This window comes from Oratosquilla oratoria, chromosome 11 (genome assembly GCF_046742065.1).
Source record: "Oratosquilla oratoria isolate Oo_2021 chromosome 11, ASM4674206v1, whole genome shotgun sequence".
In the NCBI taxonomy this organism is placed as follows: domain Eukaryota; kingdom Metazoa; phylum Arthropoda; class Malacostraca; order Stomatopoda; family Squillidae; genus Oratosquilla; species Oratosquilla oratoria.
Window position 1 is genome coordinate 29,373,093 of NC_134787.1, and position 22,991 is coordinate 29,396,083.

General features: G+C 41.3%; 1 protein-coding gene across 4 annotated transcripts in view; it reads left to right on the top strand.

Annotated features, from left to right (window-relative positions):
• Positions 1-22,991, top strand: part of LOC143029703 (protein-lysine N-methyltransferase SMYD4-like) — a 111,444-nt gene that overhangs the window by 64,842 nt on the left and 23,611 nt on the right. For all 4 annotated transcript variants that reach the window (XM_076192546.1, XM_076192545.1, XM_076192547.1 and 1 more), the window contains one exon: positions 9,093-9,214. In XM_076192546.1, the coding sequence (XP_076048661.1) occupies positions 9,093-9,214 (122 nt within the window). The remainder of the gene's footprint in view (positions 1-9,092; positions 9,215-22,991) is intronic.

Here is a 22,991-nt window from a genome sequence, read left to right on the forward strand (position 1 = left end):
TATATTTTCCCTTGTAAACACTGATTTAAAATGTTTGTTCATAATTTCCGCCATTTCCATTTCCTCAGTGTATTCAACTCCTCCTTGTCTTAATTTCTCCAAGTCTTGTTTGTTTTTCAGTTTATTGTTTACAAATCTGTAGAAAAGTTTAGCAAGATCTTTACACTTTTCAATAACATCTTTTTCATATTTTTTTTTTCCTCTCTGCACTTTTGTACATATTCATTTCTATAACCAGTATATATTTTCCATTTTTCAGGTCTTCTGTCTTTTTTCCATCTGGTCCAGGCTTTGTCTCTTTTGTCTTTTAACTCCCTACAACTTTTGTTGTACCAGCATTTTACATATTCTTTTTCTTGTTTTTGTCTTGGGACATACTTTTCCACTCCTTTTTTGTAAATTTTTGTCAAAATATTCCATTTCTCTTCCACTGATGTTTCTTCTTTGTATATTTCTTCCCAGTTTTCTTGTTGGAAGAATTCTCTTATTTTATCAAAGTTTGTTTTTTCATACATCATTCTTCCTTTTCTATATTGTTCATTTCTTTTCATATATTTTTCTTCATTAAGTTCCAGTTCAATCAATATGTGGTCACTTTTACCTATTGGTGTTTTATATTCAATCTTGTCCACTATTCTAGGTTCAGATGTAATTATTAAGTCTAGTCTCGATGGTTCTTCTTCATTTCTATACCTAGTGTTCTCTTGTATCCATTGTGTCATTGAATGGTCAGTAATCATCTCAAGTAGAGCATTTCCCCATGAGTCATCACCACTCTTTACTGTCATTTCTTCCCAGCAGATTTCTTTGCAATTAAAGTCGCCCATCATAACTATTCTTCCTCCGTCTTCCATTATTTTAGTTAATGCTATCTTTGTGTCCTCTAACATACTTTTATGTTCACTCTCCTCCCATGAGGCTGTTTTCGGAGGCACATAATTTATCACAAATTTTCTGCTCTTCTTATCTCTGTCTTCCACTTCTATCATAATCATCTCTACTGTATTCTTTCCATATATGACACCTTTCACGTTTATATCCTTCTTAGTCAGGAACATAACTCCACCCCCTTGCTTTTTCTCTCTGTTTCTAATCCAATAATTGTATGCATCATGTCCTACACTGTTGGGTGGTAGTGGGCCTTTTAATTTTGTTTCTACAATTCCCATTATGTCCGGTTCTTTTTCTTTCAAATAATCATTCAGTTCATTCAATCCTGTTATCAATCCATCTATATTTGTGTAAGACGCTCTTAGTTTTCTGCCACTTCCATTGTGTTCTCTGTTTCCCTTATGTTTTTCTTTTGTATGTCGAACTGCTTTATTTTCATGTTCACTACTCTCCAATAGAATCTCTCTTTCTCTGACTCCGTTCTTTCCTCGTTTTTTGCCTTAGCTTCAAGTCTTTTCTGCTTTTCTTCCTCTCTTTCCTCCTTATTCATTTCTCTTTTTATCCATACCTTTTTATATTGATCATTTGTTGCTAGTTTCCCTGTTTTGGATAGAATTTTCTCTGCCGTTGTTTGTGACCTGAATTTAATCTTAATTGGTCTGGTCTTATCTGTACTATATTTTCCGAGTCTGAATTTTTCCTCAATTTCCTTTATAATTTCTGGTTCATCTTCCTGGACTAATTTTAATAAACTGCTTACTCTTTCATTTTCCTCCTTGATTCTTGCGGTTCTATCTGGGTTATGTTTCTCTTCCATTCCTAATATAATTATACATATCTTTTTGTCAGCTAATTCTCTTACTATATTCTCCTTCTGTCTCATCACTTTAATAACTGAGTCTTCATTATGTTCTTTCAATTGCTGTTTGACTATGTCAGTGAATGAAACCTTATTCCCTTCTTGGGTTGTTCTCCAATTTTTAGCTTCTTTAGCTATTGTCTCTCTGTTTTCATTACTATTCTTCTTCAATTTCTCATTCTCCTCCTTTACATTTCTTAACTGTCTTTTTAGGTCCTCTATTTCATCAGTTAAGTTTCTGTTTGCCTTCTCTAGTTGTTCCAACCTTTCAATTCTCTGGAAAATGGAGTCAACATTACCTAACCTACTTTCCAAGTCCTCGATTACCTTATCAACTCTCTCCTCTAGTCTTATCAGTGGGGGGGGGGGGGTTGTGTCCCCCCCCCCCACCCTCTTTAAATCCCTGGAACATATTCTCGTCACTTTCTACTGTATTGCTCCTCTCTATACTTCTAATCTTTACATTTTTATTAGACATTTCATCATCGCTCAGTCTTTTGTTTACCTTTCGCTTGTCTGGCTGGGCCAAGTCTTCTCCCTCCTCATTTCCTTCCATTTCCCTCAGTAATCCCTCCCCTTTTCCTCTTTCCCTACTTTCCCACTACTCCACGAGCAATTTCCCCCCCACCCTGTAAAAACACTAGGCACTTCTCTTTGCGTTGGGATCCACAGACTTCAGTTTTCTTCAGAACGTCATCCAAGCCGTCCATTCGCTGAAGTGTATTTACCTAGTTGTATTTACCTAGTTGTATTTTACGGGAAGGGGAGCTATGCTCGTGGGGTCCCGTCTTCATATCTCATTTTATCTAAACTATTTTTAAATTCATGTATTGTTTTTGCACACACCACTTTCTCATCTATCTTGTTCCAACTGTCTATTACTCTGTGAGGAAAGCTGTTCTTTTTCAAATCTCTTCTATAGCTGTCTTTTTTTATTTTCTTTCCGTGTCCTCTTGTATTTCTGTCATCCCATTTTATCAGATTCTCTCTATCAGTAATTTCTATGCCTTTCATGATTCTGTAAATAGCTATCAAATCTCCTCTCTCTCTTCTTTGCTCTAGTGTCTGTAGTTTAAGTTTTTGTAGTCTCTCTTCATATGATAGTTTTGAGAGTGTTGGTGCCAGTTTTGTAATTGCTCTTTGTATTCTTTCAAGTTTTTTTATACATTTTTTTGTACTTGGTGACCATATCGTTGCTGCATATTCCAATCTTGGTCTTATCAGGGTGATTAGGATTTTCTTCACCATTTCTTCATCCAGGTATGTAAATGCCACTTTGATTGTTCTTATTAAATTATAAGTTTCTTCAAAAATCTTATTTATATGTTTCTCAGGTGACATATTATTCATAACAATGACTCCCAGGTCCTTCTCATTTTCTACTTTTTTTATTCCTTCTTCTCCCAAATTATATGCTCCTGTTATTCTGTTTTTGCTTTTTCCAAATTCCATTATACTACACTTTTTTGTATTGAACTGCATCTCCCACTTCCTACTCCATTCTTGTACTTTATTTAGATCTCTCTGTAGTGATTCACAATCTTCTTCAGTTTTCACTCTTTTCAGTAGTTTTGCATCATCTGCAAAGAAGCTCATATAGCTTTCAATTCCTTCATCCATATCATTAATATATATAGCAAACATTATTGGGGCCAGAACTGTTCCCTGCGGGACACCGCTTATTACTTCATTCCATTTTGAGTGCTGGTCTCTTATCACTACTCTCATTTTTCTTTCTTGCAAAAAGTCTTCCATCCAATTTAGCAATTTACCTTGTATTCCTCCTTCATATTCTAATTTCTTAAGCAACTTCTTATGTGGTACTTTGTCAAAGCTTTTTTTAGGTCTAGAAATGCACAATCAGCCCATCCATCTCTTTCTTGTATTATATCTATTAGCCTTGAATAGAAACATATTAAATTGGTGACGCATGATCGTCCTTGTCTGAATCCAAATTGCCTTGGATTTAGTACGTTGTTTTTTTCCAAGTATTTTACCCATCTACTTTTGATAATTCTTTCACACATTTTTGCTATTGTACTTGTTAGAGAGACTGGTCTATAGTTGGTAGGTTCTTCTTTATTTCCTCCTTTATATATAGGTACTATATTTGCTTTTTTCCAATCTTCTGGAACTTTTCCTTCTTTCAAGGAACTGCTTATTATGCTATGTATTTTGTCTGCCAGTTCATTCCTGCATTCTTTCAGAATCCAGTTTGCTATTTCATCTGGCCCATGCGATTTTCTGACATCAAAATTACCCAAGTGTGTCAATATTTCATTCTTTGTTACTTCTATTTCTTCCATAGGGGGGACTATTTCTTTCCACTCAATCTCTTCAGGTTGTATATTTTCCCTTGTAAACACTGATTTAAAATGTTTGTTCATAATTTCCGCCATTTCCATTTCCTCAGTGTATTCAATTCCTCCTTGTCTTAGTTTCTCTAATTCTTGTTTGTTTTTCAGTTTATTGTTTACAAATCTGTAGAATAGTTTTGGTTGATCTTTACACTTTTCAATAACATCTTTTTCATATTTTTTTTTCCTCTCTGCACTTTTGTACATATTCATTTCTATAACCAGTATATATTTTCCATTTTTCAGGTCTTCTGTCTTTTTTCCATCTGGTCCAGGCTTTGTCTCTTTTGTCTTTTAACTCCCTACAGCTTTTGTTGTACCAGCATTTTACATATTCTTTTTCTTGTTTTTGTCTTGGGACATACTTTTCCACTCCTTTTTTGTAAATTTTTGTCAAAATATTCCATTTCTCTTCCACTGATGTTTCTTCTTTGTATATTTCTTCCCAGTTTTCTTGTTGGAAGAATTCTCTTATTTTATCAAAGTTTGTTTTTTCATACATCATTCTTCCTTTTCTATATTGTTCATTTCTTTTCATATATTTTTCTTCATTAAGTTCCAGTTCAATCAATATGTGGTCACTTTTACCTATTGGTGTTTTATATTCAATCTTGTCCACTATTCTAGGTTCAGATGTAATTATTAAGTCTAGTCTCGATGGTTCTTCTTCATTTCTATACCTAGTGTTCTCTTGTATCCATTGTGTCATTGAATGGTCAGTAATCATCTCAAGTAGAGCATTTCCCCATGAGTCATCACCACTCTTTACTGTCATTTCTTCCCAGCAGATTTCTTTGCAATTAAAGTCGCCCATCATAACTATTCTTCCTCCGTCTTCCATTATTTTAGTTAATGCTATCTTTGTGTCCTCTAACATACTTTTATGTTCACTCTCCTCCCATGAGGCTGTTTTCGGAGGCACATAATTTATCACAAATTTTCTGCTCTTCTTATCTCTGTCTTCCACTTCTATCATAATCATCTCTACTGTATTCTTTCCATATATGACACCTTTCACGTTTATATCCTTCTTAGTCAGGAACATAACTCCACCCCCTTGCTTTTTCTCTCTGTTTCTAATCCAATAATTGTATGCATCATGTCCTACACTGTTGGGTGGTAGTGGGCCTTTTAATTTTGTTTCTACAATTCCCATTATGTCCGGTTCTTTTTCTTTCAAATAATCATTCAGTTCATTCAATCCTGTTATCAATCCATCTATATTTGTGTAAGACGCTCTTAGTTTTCTGCCACTTCCATTGTGTTCTCTGTTTCCCTTATGTTTTTCTTTTGTATGTCGAACTGCTTTATTTTCATGTTCACTACTCTCCAATAGAATCTCTCTTTCTCTGACTCCGTTCTTTCCTCGTTTTTTGCCTTAGCTTCAAGTCTTTTCTGCTTTTCTGCCTCTCTTTCCTCCTTATTCATTTCTCTTTTTATCCATACCTTTTTATATTGATCATTTGTTGCTAGTTTCCCTGTTTTGGATAGAATTTTCTCTGCCGTTGTTTGTGACCTGAATTTAATCTTAATTGGTCTGGTCTTATCTGTACTATATTTTCCGAGTCTGAATTTTTCCTCAATTTCCTTTATAATTTCTGGTTCATCTTCCTGGACTAATTTTAATAAACTGCTTACTCTTTCATTTTCCTCCTTGATTCTTGCGGTTCTATCTGGGTTATGTTTCTCTTCCATTCCTAATATAATTATACATATCTTTTTGTCAGCTAATTCTCTTACTATATTCTCCTTCTGTCTCATCACTTTAATAACTGAGTCTTCATTATGTTCTTTCAATTGCTGTTTGACTATGTCAGTGAATGAAACCTTATTCCCTTCTTGGGTTGTTCTCCAATTTTTAGCTTCTTTAGCTATTGTCTCTCTGTTTTCATTACTATTCTTCTTCAATTTCTCATTCTCCTCCTTTACATTTCTTAACTGTCTTTTTAGGTCCTCTATTTCATCAGTTAAGTTTCTGTTTGCCTTCTCTAGTTGTTCCAACCTTTCAATTCTCTGGAAAATGGAGTCAACATTACCTAACCTACTTTCCAAGTCCTCGATCACCTTATCAACTCTCTCCTCTAGTCTTATCAGTCGGGGGGGGGGGGGTTGTGTCCCCCCCCCACCCACCCTCTTTAAATCCCTGGAACATATTCTCGTCACTTTCTACTGTATTGCTCCTCTCTATACTTCTAATCTTTACATTTTTATTAGACATTTCATCATCGCTCAGTCTTTTGTTTACCTTTCGCTTGTCTGGCTGGGCCAAGTCTTCTCCCTCCTCATTTCCTTCCATTTCCCTCAGTAATCCCTCCCCTTTTCCTCTTTCCCTACTTTCCCACTACTCCACGAGCAATTTCCCCCCCACCCTGTAAAAACACTAGGCACTTCTCTTTGCGTTGGGATCCACAGACTTCAGTTTTCTTCAGAACGTCATCCAAGCCGTCCATTCGCTGAAGTGTGTGTGTGTGTGTGTGTGTGTGTGTGTGTACCAAATGTTTGAAAAAAAAACATATAGTTTTCCGTACAAAGTTATTGATTCATGAAATATTTTGGATGAAGGAATGGTAATCAAACAATATGAGATATTCTAAGATCAGAATTAACTATTAGGAATGCAGAGATGGGATCGCACGCGCTTTCAAATCAATGTTTTAGTTTGTTTGTTTAAGTGGTGAACGAAGTGATCTATAATTCTTTCCAGATAACAGTTTATTCGTATATGCAGTGGCGGTTCTTCCTATGGGCGGTATGGGCGGTCGCCCAGGGCGGCACTTGGGAGGGGGCGGTATTGCCCCCTTCCAAATGCAGATCAAACCATGAGCGCCTGAGTCTATCTATACCGAATGTATAAAAGCTCCATAAAAGGAGAGAGAGAGAGAGAGAGAGAGAGAGAGAGAGAGAGAGAGAGAGAGAGAGAGAGAGAGAGAGAGAGAGAGAGAGAGAGAGAGAGAGAGAGAGAGAGATAGAGAGAGAGAGATAGATAGATAGATAGAGAGAGAGAGAGAGAGAGACGGACTTTGACGCGTACGATACTCGTAACGAAGAGATAGATAGAGAGAGAGAGAGAGAGAGAGGGGGGGGGGCTTTAACGCGTACAATACTCGTAACACATTACTGGTGACAGCGTCAACGCTCCACACTGCTTAACATCCTTGTGAGTGGCATCTATGATTTTGAAGAGACTGGAAGAGTTAAAAATTCCTTTCATGGACTGTAGAGGGCAATCATACGACAATGGGGCAAACATGAAAGGAAAAAACAAGGGTGTTCAATCCAGGCTACTTGAAATAAATCCCAGAGCTCTGTTTGTTCCATATGGGGCTCATTCTCTAAATCTGGTAGTGGCCGATGCTGCCAAGGAATCTATTGATGCCACAAGTTACTTTGGCATCTTGCAGAAGCTTTACAACTTGTTTTCAGCCTCCACACAACGATGGGCTATTTTGAAAAAACATGTGAATATCACCTTAAAGATGTGGTCTGATACAAGATGGGAGAGCAAGATCAAGAGTGTGGAGCCCCTAAGATATCAAGCAGCTGCAGTGAGAGATGCACTGATCGAGGTAGAGATCACACCAAAGATTCTGCAATAAAGGTTGAGGCCCAGTCTCTTGCAGAGGAGGTTGGATCATACCGCCTCGCCATTTGTTCAGTTGTGTGGTACGACCTGTTGTGCCAAATTCAGCATGTGAGAAAGCAGATGCAATCTCCTAGCATGCAAGTTGATGTTGCAACAAATCTCCTAAAGAAGACAGAGAGAGCTCTCTGTGATTACAGGGCAACAGGGTTTGTTGCGGCTCAGATTGCTGCCAAAGATATCTGTGAACAAATGAATGTGGAGGCTGTGTTAAAACAGAAACGGCTAAGGTCTACAAAGCGGCACTTCTCCTATGAAGCATGTGATGATCCCTTAAATGATGCTTTGAAGAAGTTGGAGGTGACATTCTTCAAAGCAGTCGCTGATGCTGCAATGTCAGCCATTCAGGAAAAATTGTCCACCTTGGAAAATGTGGGAGAGAAGTTTGGTGTGCTGACTAATTTTCATAATCTTACATTTGAGGAGCTGACCAAAAAACGTGAGGATCTTAGCACTACACTACAGTTTAAGGGTCTTTCTGACTTGAATGGTAGAGAGGTTGTACATGAGCTGAAAAACTTGCCAGACATGCCATCACAAACTATGTCCTTGCTTGAGCAATTAACATTTATCCACGAAAAGGAGCTCTCTGAAATATATCCAAATTTGTGGACTGCTCTCAGGATTGCTATTACTCTTCCAGTCACTGTTGCTGAAGCAGAGAGGAGCTTTTCGAAATTGAAACTCAGTAAGTCCTACCTGAGGTCAGCTATGTCACAGAAACGACTCACTGCTCTGGCCACCATCAGCATAAATCACACAGTTGCTGAAAATATTTCTTATAATGAATTAGTTGATGACTTTGCAGCTAGGTAAGTGAGAAAAGCAAGGATTTAGATGGGAGTTGTATTGTGGTCCAATAAATTCTGTTTACTTATTTATTTTTTTGCAAGGTTTGTAAAATTCGCAAATAATTTACTTTTATTCTGAAGTAGCAATAAATATTTCAATAAAAAGTTGTTTTGTGAAAGTTTTGGTCGTCTTAAACTTCTTATTTACATTGTGGAGGGGGAGAAGCCAAGCATTTTATGTGCATTGTGGAAGGGGGGCGCCGAAGGTGAGGTTCGCCCAGGGCGCCATATAGGCTAAGTCCGCCACTGCGTATATGGGTAATTCGTTTCGAATAAGAAATGCCTGCTCCACCTTACGTAGCAAAAGCGACGAACTCCGACCTACATTAGTGAGGCACCTGAGGCTTAATCGAATATGACCCCTTCACGTCGGAATTAACCTTCTCAGCTGGATAAAGTCGCATGTCGTCTTTAGCCGAAATAAAATCCATTACCGTAATTATGTCATATGTTGAAGGAGTCAAGTTCTTTAATCCGCGTTCATCTTGTTTCAGGTATCGTACTGCTCGGAGTCATGCCGCGATGCTTCGTGGACGTCCCTCCATTATACCGAATGCCGTGTTCTCAACTTATTGGATGATGCCACTCTGGGCAAGATGGGACTCCTCACATACAGGTCAGTTAACTTTTTTCGTTTAGATCGGTTGGATCTATCCAATTGGATCCTTCGGAGTCACTGGATCCATAAGTCATTGGGTCCATCAGTCACTAGATTTTTTAAATCTCTTCCCTCCCCTTCTCCCGTCCCCACTTCTTTCCCCTTCTCTCCCCACTTGGCCTTAGCACTACGAAAGTTTCTGGTCAAAATGGAGTACCATCAGCGGTGAGATAAAAAAAAAAAAAAAAAAAAAAAAATCTTAACAACAGAGTCTTCCACTGGGCCAGTAGCATGCAAATATCACTTGAGCTGTATTATAGCTTGTATAAACCAATTTTCAATAACCGGATGGTGGAGCTCAGGAAATCCTAAGAACAGATTCGTACGGACCGGTAAGAACCGGCTGAGCCCCACCACTGAGTACCGCATATTTTATTATTATTATTATTATTGATTATTATTATTATTATTATTATTATTATTATTATTATTATTATTATTATTATTATTATTATTATTATTATCATTATTAGTATTGTTATTATTATTTATTAATTATTATTATTATTATTATTAATATCATGGCTACCTCCCTGGTAAGGGGGAAAAAGCTTTGGTATATGTATCATTATTACTATTATTATTATTATTATTATTATTATTATTATTATTATTATTATTATTATTATTATTATTATTATTATTATTATTATTATTATTGTTACTATTATTATCATCATTATAAACTGTGCCTCCGTGCTGACACCTTGCATGAGTAAACAGTTCTGTTTCGATCTATTGAAAGTGTACCTCCATTCAACATATTTCCAAATAGAAAGATGACTGTTTTCAGCCTTCTAATTACTGTCTTATAAATTTAATTTCCTGCCTATCTAAAGAACAGATGTTTAATAAAAATATTAAGAAACATCTCCCCGCTCATAAGATTCTTTCTTGAGCCACGTAAAAGAAAAAAAAAAAAAAAAAAAAAAATCGTCCCTGCCCAACCCGAGAAAACAGCCTGACCCGAATTAAGAAAAAAAAAGAAAATAATAAATAAATAAATAAACAAAAAATAAATAAATAAATAAAAAAATAAAAAAATAAATAAATAAAATAAAAAGATAAGTACAATTTCAAAATTCGCGCCTCTCGATTTTCGAGCCTTCCGAACGTGCCCGAATGCGCCTCGGTACCGTTCGGCGCAGTGCATAAATGGCTGACTCTGTAAGTGCCGAAGTGTTTGGTTTACGACATTTGTATAACTTTTATCGTAGATAACATAGCGCAAGAGGGAAATTCTACCCTCTTAAAGCCCTGATATGGACTGAGCATTCCCAACGGCGCATCTCTTTCTGAATTCTACGCAGAATTCTCTGACGGAAAAATTGACAACGAGCCGCTACGCAAATCATGCAGGCGATAATGTGTCAATTTTTTACCTGGTGAGTTTGCATGTTTCATCCACATATTTCGAAAAAAAAGACCCACCTCCTCCCAGAAGCAAAGATGATTGCCAATTAATTTTTTCACGTGGCCACATCACCAGTATTTGTTCCGCAAACGGCGTTCTACTCGATATATTCTACATTACTGTATGATTTTTTTTTTTTTGTAAAAGACACATCATAAGCATTTAGTAAAATGTGGTACAAATCTGATTTCTAAGCTACCCTCTGCTTCTTCATTCCTGACCTCTCTGACTTTTGTATACTATTTTTTTTTTTGCCTGGACATCTTCCATACACGTTTGTCGTGGCACCACTACCTTTTTCTAAATCATTCTCTAGACGTTCTTTTCAAAATGAGGTCCATTATTCTTGAAGGATTGCTACAGAACACTTGGCTTCAGACCTTTCTGTTATATCTATTTGAGGGCACAGAAAAAATCTTGTCGCTGAAATAAGTTTCTTCACCTATCCATTGAACATGATCTTTCACGGCGTTATCCCCTTTTCTTCGAAAGCACTTTTTTTTCCTTCCTTAATCTTTCTGGATCTATCTTTCACTAGTAAACTCTAGTGGGAAATTTATATCTCATTGTTGCTTGAACAACTTCAGTGAAACTAGGTGTTCTATACAGTCTTTCAATTTTCCTGACTCAAAATAAACTGCTAATCCTATAATACACGGGCCTTCTTCATCCTTGTATAGGGTATGTTCCAATATTTGTGGGTGATTCGTTTTAATACTTGTAAGGTAGAATCCAAAGCCTTACACTCTACATTTTTTTTCTTTTGTTATTTTCTCTTTTTGCAATATCCATGGTCACTGTTCTTCTGATCCCGGTTGCTGCATGCTCTCACCACTTTCCTATGCAACTACTTTTTGCAAGAGCCAACCAGTACGCGGTCTTTCTTGCCTCTTGCTGAGAATGCCTGGAACTCTTCTCTTTTATACCTTTCCACCTTTCAAGGAGGAAATTTCAAGACGCTTCCACCTTCATCGTCACTTGACTTCGAATCAATGTGCTTTTAGTTGTTTTCCATGCCGACCTTCTGTGGGGCGTTTTTATTTGTATTATTATTATCATTATTTTAACTGTTGATTATATATTATTCACTTTCACATTTCTGTTGCTTGGTGAAATATGTATATGTTATTTTTCTGGTGTTGCGAGTATAATCAATCATACAGTTATTCCTCAATTTCTATAGTCTTCATATTCTTTTATAAGTATAAAATGATCAATTCCTATAATTGTCCCAACCATTTGATTTTCGTTGGGATAATTTCAATTATCATCCTTGCGTCCATTACATATTTTAGTCTTTACCACATGTGTATCTTATTGGACCAATGCTTTCATCTCAGCCTTACAGATTTAATTTTTTCCTTCCTAATTTATATTTACCATCAAACACTTCTATTGTCACATCTTAAAATATGCTTTACAGTGTCAACGTGAGTTTCATTTTCGTTATATATAGTTTTCCTTGGGAAGCGAAATTTAAAGCAATTTAGGCATTTTGTATCTCACAAATCTCTGTTTGAGGTTCTGCAAGTCTCTTCACCTCATCTCTCTACTAAGAAGGGGATAACAGGATCTCTAGGCGAGACTCAGGGACTGACCATCTGGAAAAGGAAGACCAATTATTGCCCCACCACCTCCAAGTGGTGCTTCCCGTAGCCTAACCCCACCTGAGAGTTGCCGAATGTGAGACAGTGACTGACAGTATATATATATGCATATACAATGGTCGTCCTGTGGACGGGTTGAGAGTAACACAAGTCGGAAAACAGCATATATGACTGAGCAACCCTATTTAGGATCTATTCTGCTCATCCCACATGGGGAAGGAGCTAGAAAAGGTGTTCTAAACATCACCTCCCTAAACTTAACCTAGCTGGGAAGCCACCTACAGCAAGGTCACCCATAACGCGGCACGAATGATAATAATAACCAAATAATAACAAGGGAGGAGGAACAGCTCTCCCAACACCAAAGCTCCTGTTGCATTCTCGCCTTGCCCTGCAACGCTTCTTCTTGAGTAAAGTGAAGAGACGTCCCCTCTTCGAAAGTTGTTTGAAGTGGGAAGTGTGGCTCCATGGGAGTTTGGTCAGAGAGGCCGTGAAGACTGGCGCCGGCGGAAGGTACTTACAATATTGAGCACGTACCTTTATGTTACTGTCTGCTTAAACACTCAGCTAACCTCACCTGCCTGTGGGTTGACCCCACAGTTGGTGGTGCCATTACGATTAGGTAAGACGGTGTGGGTGGGTAATTACCAGGGTGGCGGTTGGAGGTGACCTCTCCATACATAGGTGTAGTGCGAAATTAAATAGAGATCGTAGATGCCACATCAGACTGTATATTCAGTGATGGGTGAATTTTCGCGAATCAACATTGATCCTAACAATTTATTATTTTTTCTTTGTTTGCGGGGCTAGTAACCACTCGGACCCCGGGTACGGACAGTTGCTCACTGGATAATTGCTCACCGGATAGTTGCTCACCGGATAATTGCTCACCGGACAATCGCTCACCGGAGAAGTGACAAAGAGGACACTTGCTCACCAAAGATTTTTTTTTACTTTTCTTGAACTTGATGACAAACAATATACAGGATTTTTTAGTTATATTTAGGTTTATTACAGCAATAATACACAAACAATATCCAAACTTTCATATTTTAGTTTTTAATAATTATAAAATTCAATACAAATTTCTCCCATCAATATATAGTAAATTTGTATTGAATTTTATAATTATTAAAAACTAAAATATGAATGTTTTATAATTATTAAAAACTAAAATATGAAAGTTTGGATATTGTTTGTGTATTATTGCTGTAATAAACCTAAATATAACTAAAAAAATCCTGTATATTGTTTGTTATCAAGTTCAAGAAAAGTAAAAAAAAATCTTTGGTGAGCAAGTGTCCTATTTGTCACTTCTCCGGTGAGCGATTGTCCGGTGAGCAATTATCCGGTGAGCAACTATCCAGTGAGCAACTGCCCTACACCCCTCGTACCCAAACCTTGCAGGCTGTCCGAAACAGTTCATATACTCGGTTGTTGTCCGAGCGATGCCACCACTGTCAGAGGCGGTGCCCTGGCCTTGGCGGAGTGAGGGGTACCCTTCAACCGCAGGCGTCTCCAGGGTGAAGGCGTGCCCCCAGGAAGTTCAGGGTTGCCTCGGAAGGGGAGACGGTGAGGTGTCGCGCCACCCCTGCCGCGGTGAGTGGCAGCCTGAGTCCTAGGCGAAGAATGGCCGTGGCTCTACACTCTAGCAGGTAGTGGTGGAGGGGCTGTTGCACCTCGGCCCCACAGATTTTGCAGCGTTCGTGATTGTCTCTTCCCGCGCGTAGCACTTGCCACCCACAGCGATATCTTAGTCGGATCCTGTGGACGGTAGATTCCGCCCTTCTACCCGGAGGCAGGTGGACTGCCTCGTACCTAGTGACGAGGTAGTACCACAGCGCTGATTCCGAAGTATGAAGTTTGCTGCTGTGGTTGGCCCTGGCCATTAATCTGGCCTTCTTGATGGTGACGCCCTTGATCTGTGTGATCGTGGGTGCCAGGGGCAGATTTTGCTGAACCTCGTCGCTGCCTGGGCAGCAGCATCCGCTATAGTGTTCCCTGGAATCCCGATGTGACTGGGGATCCAGTGAAATGTTGCAGACCTTTCATGTTGGTCCAAAAGGTGCAGCGAGTGCTGCATTGATGTCGTTAAGTAGACGTCATCCGTTGTCTTCGCGGACCGAATGATGTCAGTAGCACCCCTTGAGTCTGTGTGGATCACGACTGCCCCCTACCCAGTAGAGAGAACATGGTCCAGGGCCTTGGAGATGGTAGCAAGCTCCATTTGCAGAGTTTCGGTCACTCACTCTCCATAGAGTGGTCACCACATCGGTGGTTATAAAAGCCACGCCACACCTTCCCGTGAGGGGGTCCACAGAGCCGTCTACGTGGCACGACAAGCTCGCTGGGGGTGAGGGTTGGGAGTGATGGACCTTATGGCTTCGAGGACCATGGGTCGCAGCCGTGCCGGGTCACAGTCAGCCTTCTGTTGAGGTGGAAAAGTTGGAAGTTGGAGCAGAGAGATTCCCACGGGGGAGGGAGGCATAATCTGGATGGAGGCCGTCTAGAGCACGTTGCCAAACCAATTCCTGGAGTTTAAAGGCGCGGATCCAGGAGTTACCGGTGGGATCTCCCTCGGCTTCTGGGGCACTCAGGAGGAAGGTCTTTACTTCACTCTCCCTTGGGCAGGCCAAAAGTCGGACGAGAAGACAGGAAGAATGTCTCTCCGCCGGTAGGACAGAGGAGGTAACTCCCGCCTTCTAAGATTCACCACACTGGTCTATAGAGGGGCTGCAGTGATAGTAGGGAGAGTCTCGTTTTGGAGAACTTCAAGTTTATCCCACGAGCTGAGCCGGAGAGAGATCCACAGCGGCATAGTCCACCACCGAACGTACCGCTTGAATATAGTACGTACGGAAGACTTTGTGCCCAGCACCTAGCCTGGGTCTTGTCATGGCGCTGAGGAGATTTAATCTCATTTTCGTGGCCGCATGGAGGTACTTGAGCTCCGGAGCGAAGGAGAGCCTGACGTCAATCCAGATGCCCAGATATTGATAGGTGGGCACCCAGGGAAGGATGTCGCCTTGAAGAGTAAGATGGGGGTATTGCTTCCGTGTCCTCAGACATATTGCTCTAATCTTGGTCGTCGAGATCTCCAGTCCCAGCCTTTCACATTACTGGGAGAGACGATTGAGTTCCCTCTGAGCACTGCGAGGGAGGTAGTCGCCCACAGTAACCACCAACAAGAGATCGTCCGCATAACAGAGGGAGCGAGTATCCTTCCCGAGATCAAGGAAAAACAGGTTCTCCACAAGCACATTGAAGAGGGTAGGACTAAGAACATCCCCCTGCGAGTTCCCATTTCCCATCCTGTGGTATGAGGATGGGTGTCCCTGGAAGCGCACTCTCGCTACCCTGTCCGTGAGGTAGTCTGCAACCGAGGTCAGGACTCTGCCTTACCCACCCCCCTCCCCCACTAGCAGACAAAGCTACAAGAATGGTAGAAGCACTTGTTAGTTCGAATGCTTTTTCCAGATCAAAAAACACCACAATCGCAGGCTGACTACAAATCAATCCAAGAAGGGTTATCACACAGTCAATTGCTGCCACTCCTTTCATAAAACCATGCTTATTGTAATGAAAGGGTTCCATCCACCACATGAGGCGACTGAAGACCATCCGCTCAGCGGTCTTGCCAATGCAAGACTTGAGGTATATGGGCCTGCAGCCTTGTGGGTCCCTGGACTTGGAAATCGGCAAAACATCCGCCTTTTTTCCACTCCACAGGGAGTTGCCCCACCTTCCAGGAGGCATTGATGAGTGCCAGTGCTGCCAGCTCCCCAGCTGGCCCCAGTTGCCTCAGGAAGGAGTAAGGTATCCCGTCACTACCCGGAGCAGTATCGAGCCCGTCGAAATTCCTCGAGTGTAAAGGGACAGTCCGTCGGGGCAGCCGTGGCCATGGCAGTGTGGACCACATCCTCTCTATCCTGTTGGAGGAGGTGCAGTTCCTGCCTGACAGGTAAGGGGAGTTGGACAGAAGAGGAGTGGTCCGCAATTGCTGCGCCATCAGCACCGCCTGTTGTTTGGGTTGCGGGTGAGTGGAAGACTGCACCTGTTGCCAGCCGCAATTTCCTCTAGACGGCTGCAAAAGGGCTACATCCACATCCCTTGTGGCCAGGACAGCCTGTAGGACGTGGATTTTGCCAACAAAGCCGTAGACATTCCACTGCAAGAGTTTTAGTTCTCGCTGGTACGGGGGTGGAAAGGAGGAGGAGGAGGAGGAGGAGCGGGTATGAAGGGGAGGACTAGGGTGGGAGGAGGAGGGCTAGGGTGGGATCGGGGAGGAAGAGGAGTGGGATGGGAGGGGGAGGAAGACGGTGGGAGGGAGGAAATGGAGTAGAGTGGGAGGGGGAGGAGGAGGCGTGGGGTGGTAAGGGAGAGGAGGTGGAGGAGAGTAGGGTGGGGAGGGGGAGGAGTAGGGTAGGAAGGAGAGTAGGGGTAGAGTGGGAGAGGGGAGGAGGAACAGGAGTCGGGTGGGAAGGGGAGGAGTGTAAGTGGGGTGGTAGGGGGAGGAGAGTGGAGAGGAGTAGGGTGGGCGGGGGAGGAGGATGGGTGGGTAGGTTCTGTGGGAGTGGGGAGGATTAGGGTGGAAATGGGAGGAGGAAGAGGAGTAGGGTGAGAGGGTGTGGACGGGGTGGGGGTAGGGAAGGGGACGCCGTAGAGGTAGGGAGAATCCCATCTAGTTGTATTCCATTGTTGCCTCTTACTCGCTGCTATACGGAGACATTATTAGTATGTAACACTAGTCTGAAGTTTAAGAGCTGTCATCTCTAGATGGGCTGGTGGGAGGGTGGGATGTCATATCCTTGGGTGGGACTTCGATAGTCTTCTTGTTGTGGGCAGGGCGGGAGGGGGTGGTGGTGTCACCCTCCACGGCTGACCTTATGGACAGTGAGGGGAGTGGGGGTTGAAGTGGGAGGAGGTATCTGTTTCCAGGGCCGCTTCGAGTATCAACTGATCTTGTACAACGTTCAACATTAACGTTTTCATGGTAGAGTCAGTCACCCCTATACACTTCATCATGGCCATAGCCATGGTGGTCATGAACTCCTTCATGCCTTCGTTGGTCATGGCAGAATGGGTGACCTGGGGAGCGGCTGGGGGGGGTAACAGGGGTACTCAGACTCTGTTCTTGCAGGGGCACTGCTGCCACCAGTTCTTGCAGAAGGACTGCTTCTACTGCTGCTGAAGTGTGGGGAGCTGGCAACAGTGGATATGCCTTCACTGACATTAGAGATGGTGGGCAGATATACCTCAACTGATATCAAAGGCGGCGGGGGAGGGAGGGGTGGCTTTGGGTTGAAAACTCCATGCTGGAGCAGTCATTGGTTGCATACGAGAGGCGGCCTTTGCTAGGATCCACTTCCGGACGCTACAGTTGGTACCCCATGCCTTGTGTTCTTCCTGGCAATTGGGGCACTTTGGAGTGACTTCCCTCCCTTCCCTGTGCTTCTGGAAGCATTCCTCTGATTTGTGGGTGCCGCTGCAGATACCGCACTTAACTTGGTTGCGACAGCGCGACTGGTGGTACTCAAACTGTTGGCACTGGAAGCAACAAAGCAGTTCTAGGGGGGAATGGGATTAGCTTGAACTTGCCCCAGTTCCCCAGGTTTATTCTTGCAGGGAACACTCCCTGCATGTTCACTATGATGCAGTTCTGTGCTTCCTTCTTCAGGCCCAGACATCACCTGGCATATGTAACTTTTAGATGTCACTCCACCTTGTTCAGTGTGAGCTCCACAGGATAGCTCACCAGCATTCCCCTTACTCGCTTTTCTTCCAGGTTGAGCCTGAGAAGGGACGCTTGTTTCCCATTGGGTGTAATCTTTGGAAGTCCCCACTACTGGCAATTATTTTCATGTTTTCCATTAACTTCACTACTGATGTTTTTTGTGCTGTTGTTTCATATGTTGTTTTATTGCTCCATTTTGTCCATGCATCATTAAACGCCAGCTACAACTGCATGGCTTACGTATGTAGGCTACATGCCTCATAACAGAACACACATAGGTTCTTCTTGTAGGAAAAAATGTAAATATGTAGTTTTTAAGAATACCAGTACAGTGAAACATTTGCTTATTAATAACAGTATTAAATGTCAAAAAGGATGTATTTACATAGTACCTTACACAATGTATAATAAATTCTATATAAACCAAACTGCCAAACCCTTTAGATATAAGAACTGAGCAACATAAAAATGCAAAGTATGGTAACAAATCATGTGGCATATTTTAACATTTAGATCCATATTTTAGATCACCAAGAGGTACTAACAGGTTTCTATTTGACAATGGTGATGAAAGTTATTTTTTCTGATTTTTTGGACACGAAACAAGGCTCTTTAGTAGAATTGTAGACATAGAGAGGGATGTGAGAAATATGAAAAATGCATGGAGAAAAGAAACAAACGATTTATAGAAAACGAATAATAACTTAAACAATAAAATGGCTGACTTAAATAAAGTGAACAATGAAATGAAAGAAGAAATTAGTGAAGGCCTACTAAAAAAGACCTTGCCGAGTTGAGAGGTGAAAACGAAAAATTGAAAAATAACGAAAACAAACAATGAGACCATAAGAAAAGAGGTAGATGAAAAGATTAAAACAATGACCGTAGAAGCTGGAAAAAAAAACATGGGAGAAAATTAATTACAACAACTTAGGAATATTGGAAAAAGGATAAGGAAGAAGATAATTATAGGTAATTTAAAAAAAAAAAAAAAATGTTCAGCAACAGATGCAGGCGAAGGCCGAAGATGCAGTTGTCAAGGTAATCAAACTAAAATAAAATCTAGTAAGAGACACAGTAGACAAGAAAAAATGTATAGTAATTTATGGTCTTAAGGACAAAGAATTGTCAAAAAAAAAAAAAAAAAAGTCCTAAAAGAAGTACAGGATTGTGACCATGAAATAGGCAAGGGAATAGAAGTGCAAAAATTGCGTAAGTATATAGAAGGAAAAAGTCGACTACTAAAGGTTAAATTAATTGGTCACAAGTGGCAGTAGAAGAAATATTTATAAGAACAGGAAAATTAGCAAGAAGCGAACACTTTAAGAATATATGGACAAAAAGAGACATGAATGAGGAGGAAAGGGGAAAATTTAGGACATTAAGAAATGAAGGTAAAAGAGAGAGAGAGAGAGAGAGAGAGAGAGAGAGAGAGAGAGAGAGAGAGAGAGAGAGAGAGAGAGAGAGAGAGAGAGAGAGAGAGAGACAGAGAGAGAGAGAGAGAGAGAGAGAGAACGGAGACCGAGAAAACGCCGTTCTATTGGAGAGTGTTATACAGTATATGAGACTGATAAAATGGTATACTTAATAAAATTAAAATTGGCGCGATGGATTGATCTCAGGATTGAACAAACTGAACGATTACCTATCAGAAGCTAAACCAAACGTAATGGGAATTGTGGAAACAAATTTTAGAGGTCCACTAGTACCAAACAGTGTTGGACATGGATTATGTAATCACTGGCCTAGAAGTAGGGAGGAGAAACAAGGTGGAGGAGTTGTAGTGTTCTGGTATGGAGGGCAACCAGGGAATGAAATCAAAGTATTATCTTTCGTCTTTACTGGATGAATCAGGCGAGAATATGGCGAACCTGAAGTCTGGAGCTGGAGTTCCTCAATCCGGTGTTAGGAGGAGAAGGTCTAGAACTTGTAGATCCTCCATCCGATGGTAGGAGGGAGAAGGTCTCAGAATTAGACGAGTTGTTCCCGCTGCTGGTGAAGAAGCTGTTCTGCCTTCCGTTGGCAAGAGACTGTCATTTGAACCCTGGTAACGGATCACAGTCCTGCACCATTGTGGTGTGACGTCTTCTACTTGCAAACCCTTGTCGTACATCCCTGCCTGTCATCGTAAGGATGTGTTCTCGGCATTCCACGACCACAGTCATCCTGGTATTCGGGTAACACAACGTCTCCTTACGGATCGGGTCGTCTGGCCAGGCATCAACAATGACGTCAGAGAATGGACCCGCACCTGTTTTCCCTGCCAGTCTTCAAAGGTCACGCGCCACGTTCACGCCCCACTCCAGCGTTTCCCTACACCCACAACACATTTCCAATCAGTCCATGTGGACATTGTGGGTCCCCTTCCGCCTTCCCATGGCATGCGTTATCTGATCACGTGCGTCGACAGGAACACCAGGTGGCCAGAGGCTATCCCTTTCCCGGATATATCTGCCGAGACAACTGCCCGTGCTTTCCTCTCCGGTTGGGTATCCAGATTCGGCGCCCCTCACGCCATTATCACCGACAGGGGCTCCCAGTTCGAATCTGATCTCTGGTCCAGAATGCTTAAGTTCCTTGGCACCAACCACAACCGGACTACCGCCTACCACCCTTAAGCCAATGGACTAGTAGAAAGATTCCACTGCCAGCTGGAGTCACTCAAGGCACAGCAACCCTCATGTAACTGGGCTGACGCCCTCCCCCTGGTGCTCCTCTCCATTCGCAACACTCCCAAGGTTGACAGTGACGTGTCTCCATCTCAGCTAGTTTACACTGAAACCCTTCACCTTCCTGAAGAGATTGCCACCCCTGCCGCTGGCGATCCCGACCGTTACGCCTTCCTTCAACTCATCAAGGAGACCTTCGCCAACACCCGCCCCCCACCACCTCAGACGCCACAGTCAAAGCGAGTGCATGGTGCCCCGGTCCTTGATAGAGAAGACTTACTAAATTGGGATAGGAGAAACACAAGAGGACATGGAAAGAAGCTTAAAAAAGGGCAATTATAGAAGAGACCTGAGAAAGAACAGTTTTCCCCACAGAGTGGTGGATGTATGGAACACAGGCGAAAGAACAGTGTGTGCAAAAACAATAAAAAAATTTAAGAACAAACTAGATATGGAGAGATACAAAGACGACACCACTAGTTTATCTCCCCTTCCCGTAAAATACAACTAGGTGTATATATATATATATATATATATATACATATATATATATATATATATATATACATCTACACTGAATGGTTCCCAGCGATCAATTGATATCTTTATTCAACCACAAACAACTTTTAATTCCATGCCATCGCAATCGAGACTGAAGAATCGCTCGATGGAGACATTTTTGTTGGAAATTGAAACGTGGACGAGCCGAGGATTCGAACCCAGCTAACCCGTAACAAAGTTACAGTGACTTAAACCAATGCGCTATCAAGAGAGATATAAGTTGAGTACGATTTTCTTATATTTGTATGCTCGAATTACATACATCTACACGAAATATCGCGTTCAACCCACCTCCGCTATGATATTGCATTTAGCTAGTATGTGCACGTGGGATAGATTATACATCTACACTGAATGGTTCCCAGCGATCAATTGATATCTTTATTCAACCACAAACAACTTTTAATTCCATGCCATCGCAATCGAGACTGAAGAATCGCTCGATGGAGACATTTTTGTTGGAAATTGAAACGTGGACGAGCCGAGGATTCGAACCCAGCTAACCCGTAACAAAGTTACAGTGACTTAAACCAATGCGCTATCAAGAGAGATATAAGTTGAGTACGATTTTCTTATATTTGTATGCTCGAATTACATACATCTACACGAAATATCGCGTTCAACCCACCTCCGCTATGATATTGCATTTAGCTAGTATGTGCACGTGGGATAGATTATACATCTACACTGAATGGTTCCCAGCGATCAATTGATATCTTTATTCAACCACAAACAACTTTTAATTCCATGCCATCGCAATCGAGACTGAAGAATCGCTCGATGGAGACATTTTTGTTGGAAATTGAAACGTGGACGAGCCGAGGATTCGAACCCAGCTAACCCGTAACAAAGTTACAGTGACTTAAACCAATGCGCTATCAAGAGAGATATAAGTTGAGTACGATTTTCTTATATTTGTATGCTCGAATTACATACATCTACACGAAATATCGCATTCAACCCACCTCCGCTATGATATTGCATTTAGCTAGTATGTGCACGTGGGATAGATTATACATCTACACTGAATGGTTCCCAGCGATCAATTGATATTATTATTCAACCACAAACAACTTTTAATTCCATGCCATCGCAATCGAGACTGAAGAATCGCTCGATGGAGACATTTTTGTTGGAAATTGAAACGTGGACGAGCCGAGGATTCGAACCCAGCTAACCCGTAACAAAGTTACAGTGACTTAAACCAATGCGCTATCAAGAGAGATATAAGTTGAGTACGATTTTCTTATATTTGTATGCTCGAATTACATACATCTACACGAAATATCGCGTTCAACCCACCTCCGCTATGATATTGCATTTAGCTAGTATGTGCACGTGGGATAGATTATACATCTACACTGAATGGTTCCCAGCGATCAATTGATATCTTTATTCAACCACAAACAACTTTTAATTCCATGCCATCGCAATCGAGACTGAAGAATCGCTCGATGGAGACATTTTTGTTGGAAATTGAAACGTGGACGAGCCGAGGATTCGAACCCAGCTAACCCGTAACAAAGTTACAGTGACTTAAACCAATGCGCTATCAAGAGAGATATAAGTTGAGTACGATTTTCTTATATTTGTATGCTCGAATTACATACATCTACACGAAATATCGCGTTCAACCCACCTCCGCTATGATATTGCATTTAGCTAGTATGTGCATGGAATTAAAAGTTGTTTGTGGTTGAATAAAAATATCAATTGATCGCTGGGAACCATTCAGTGTAGATGTATAATC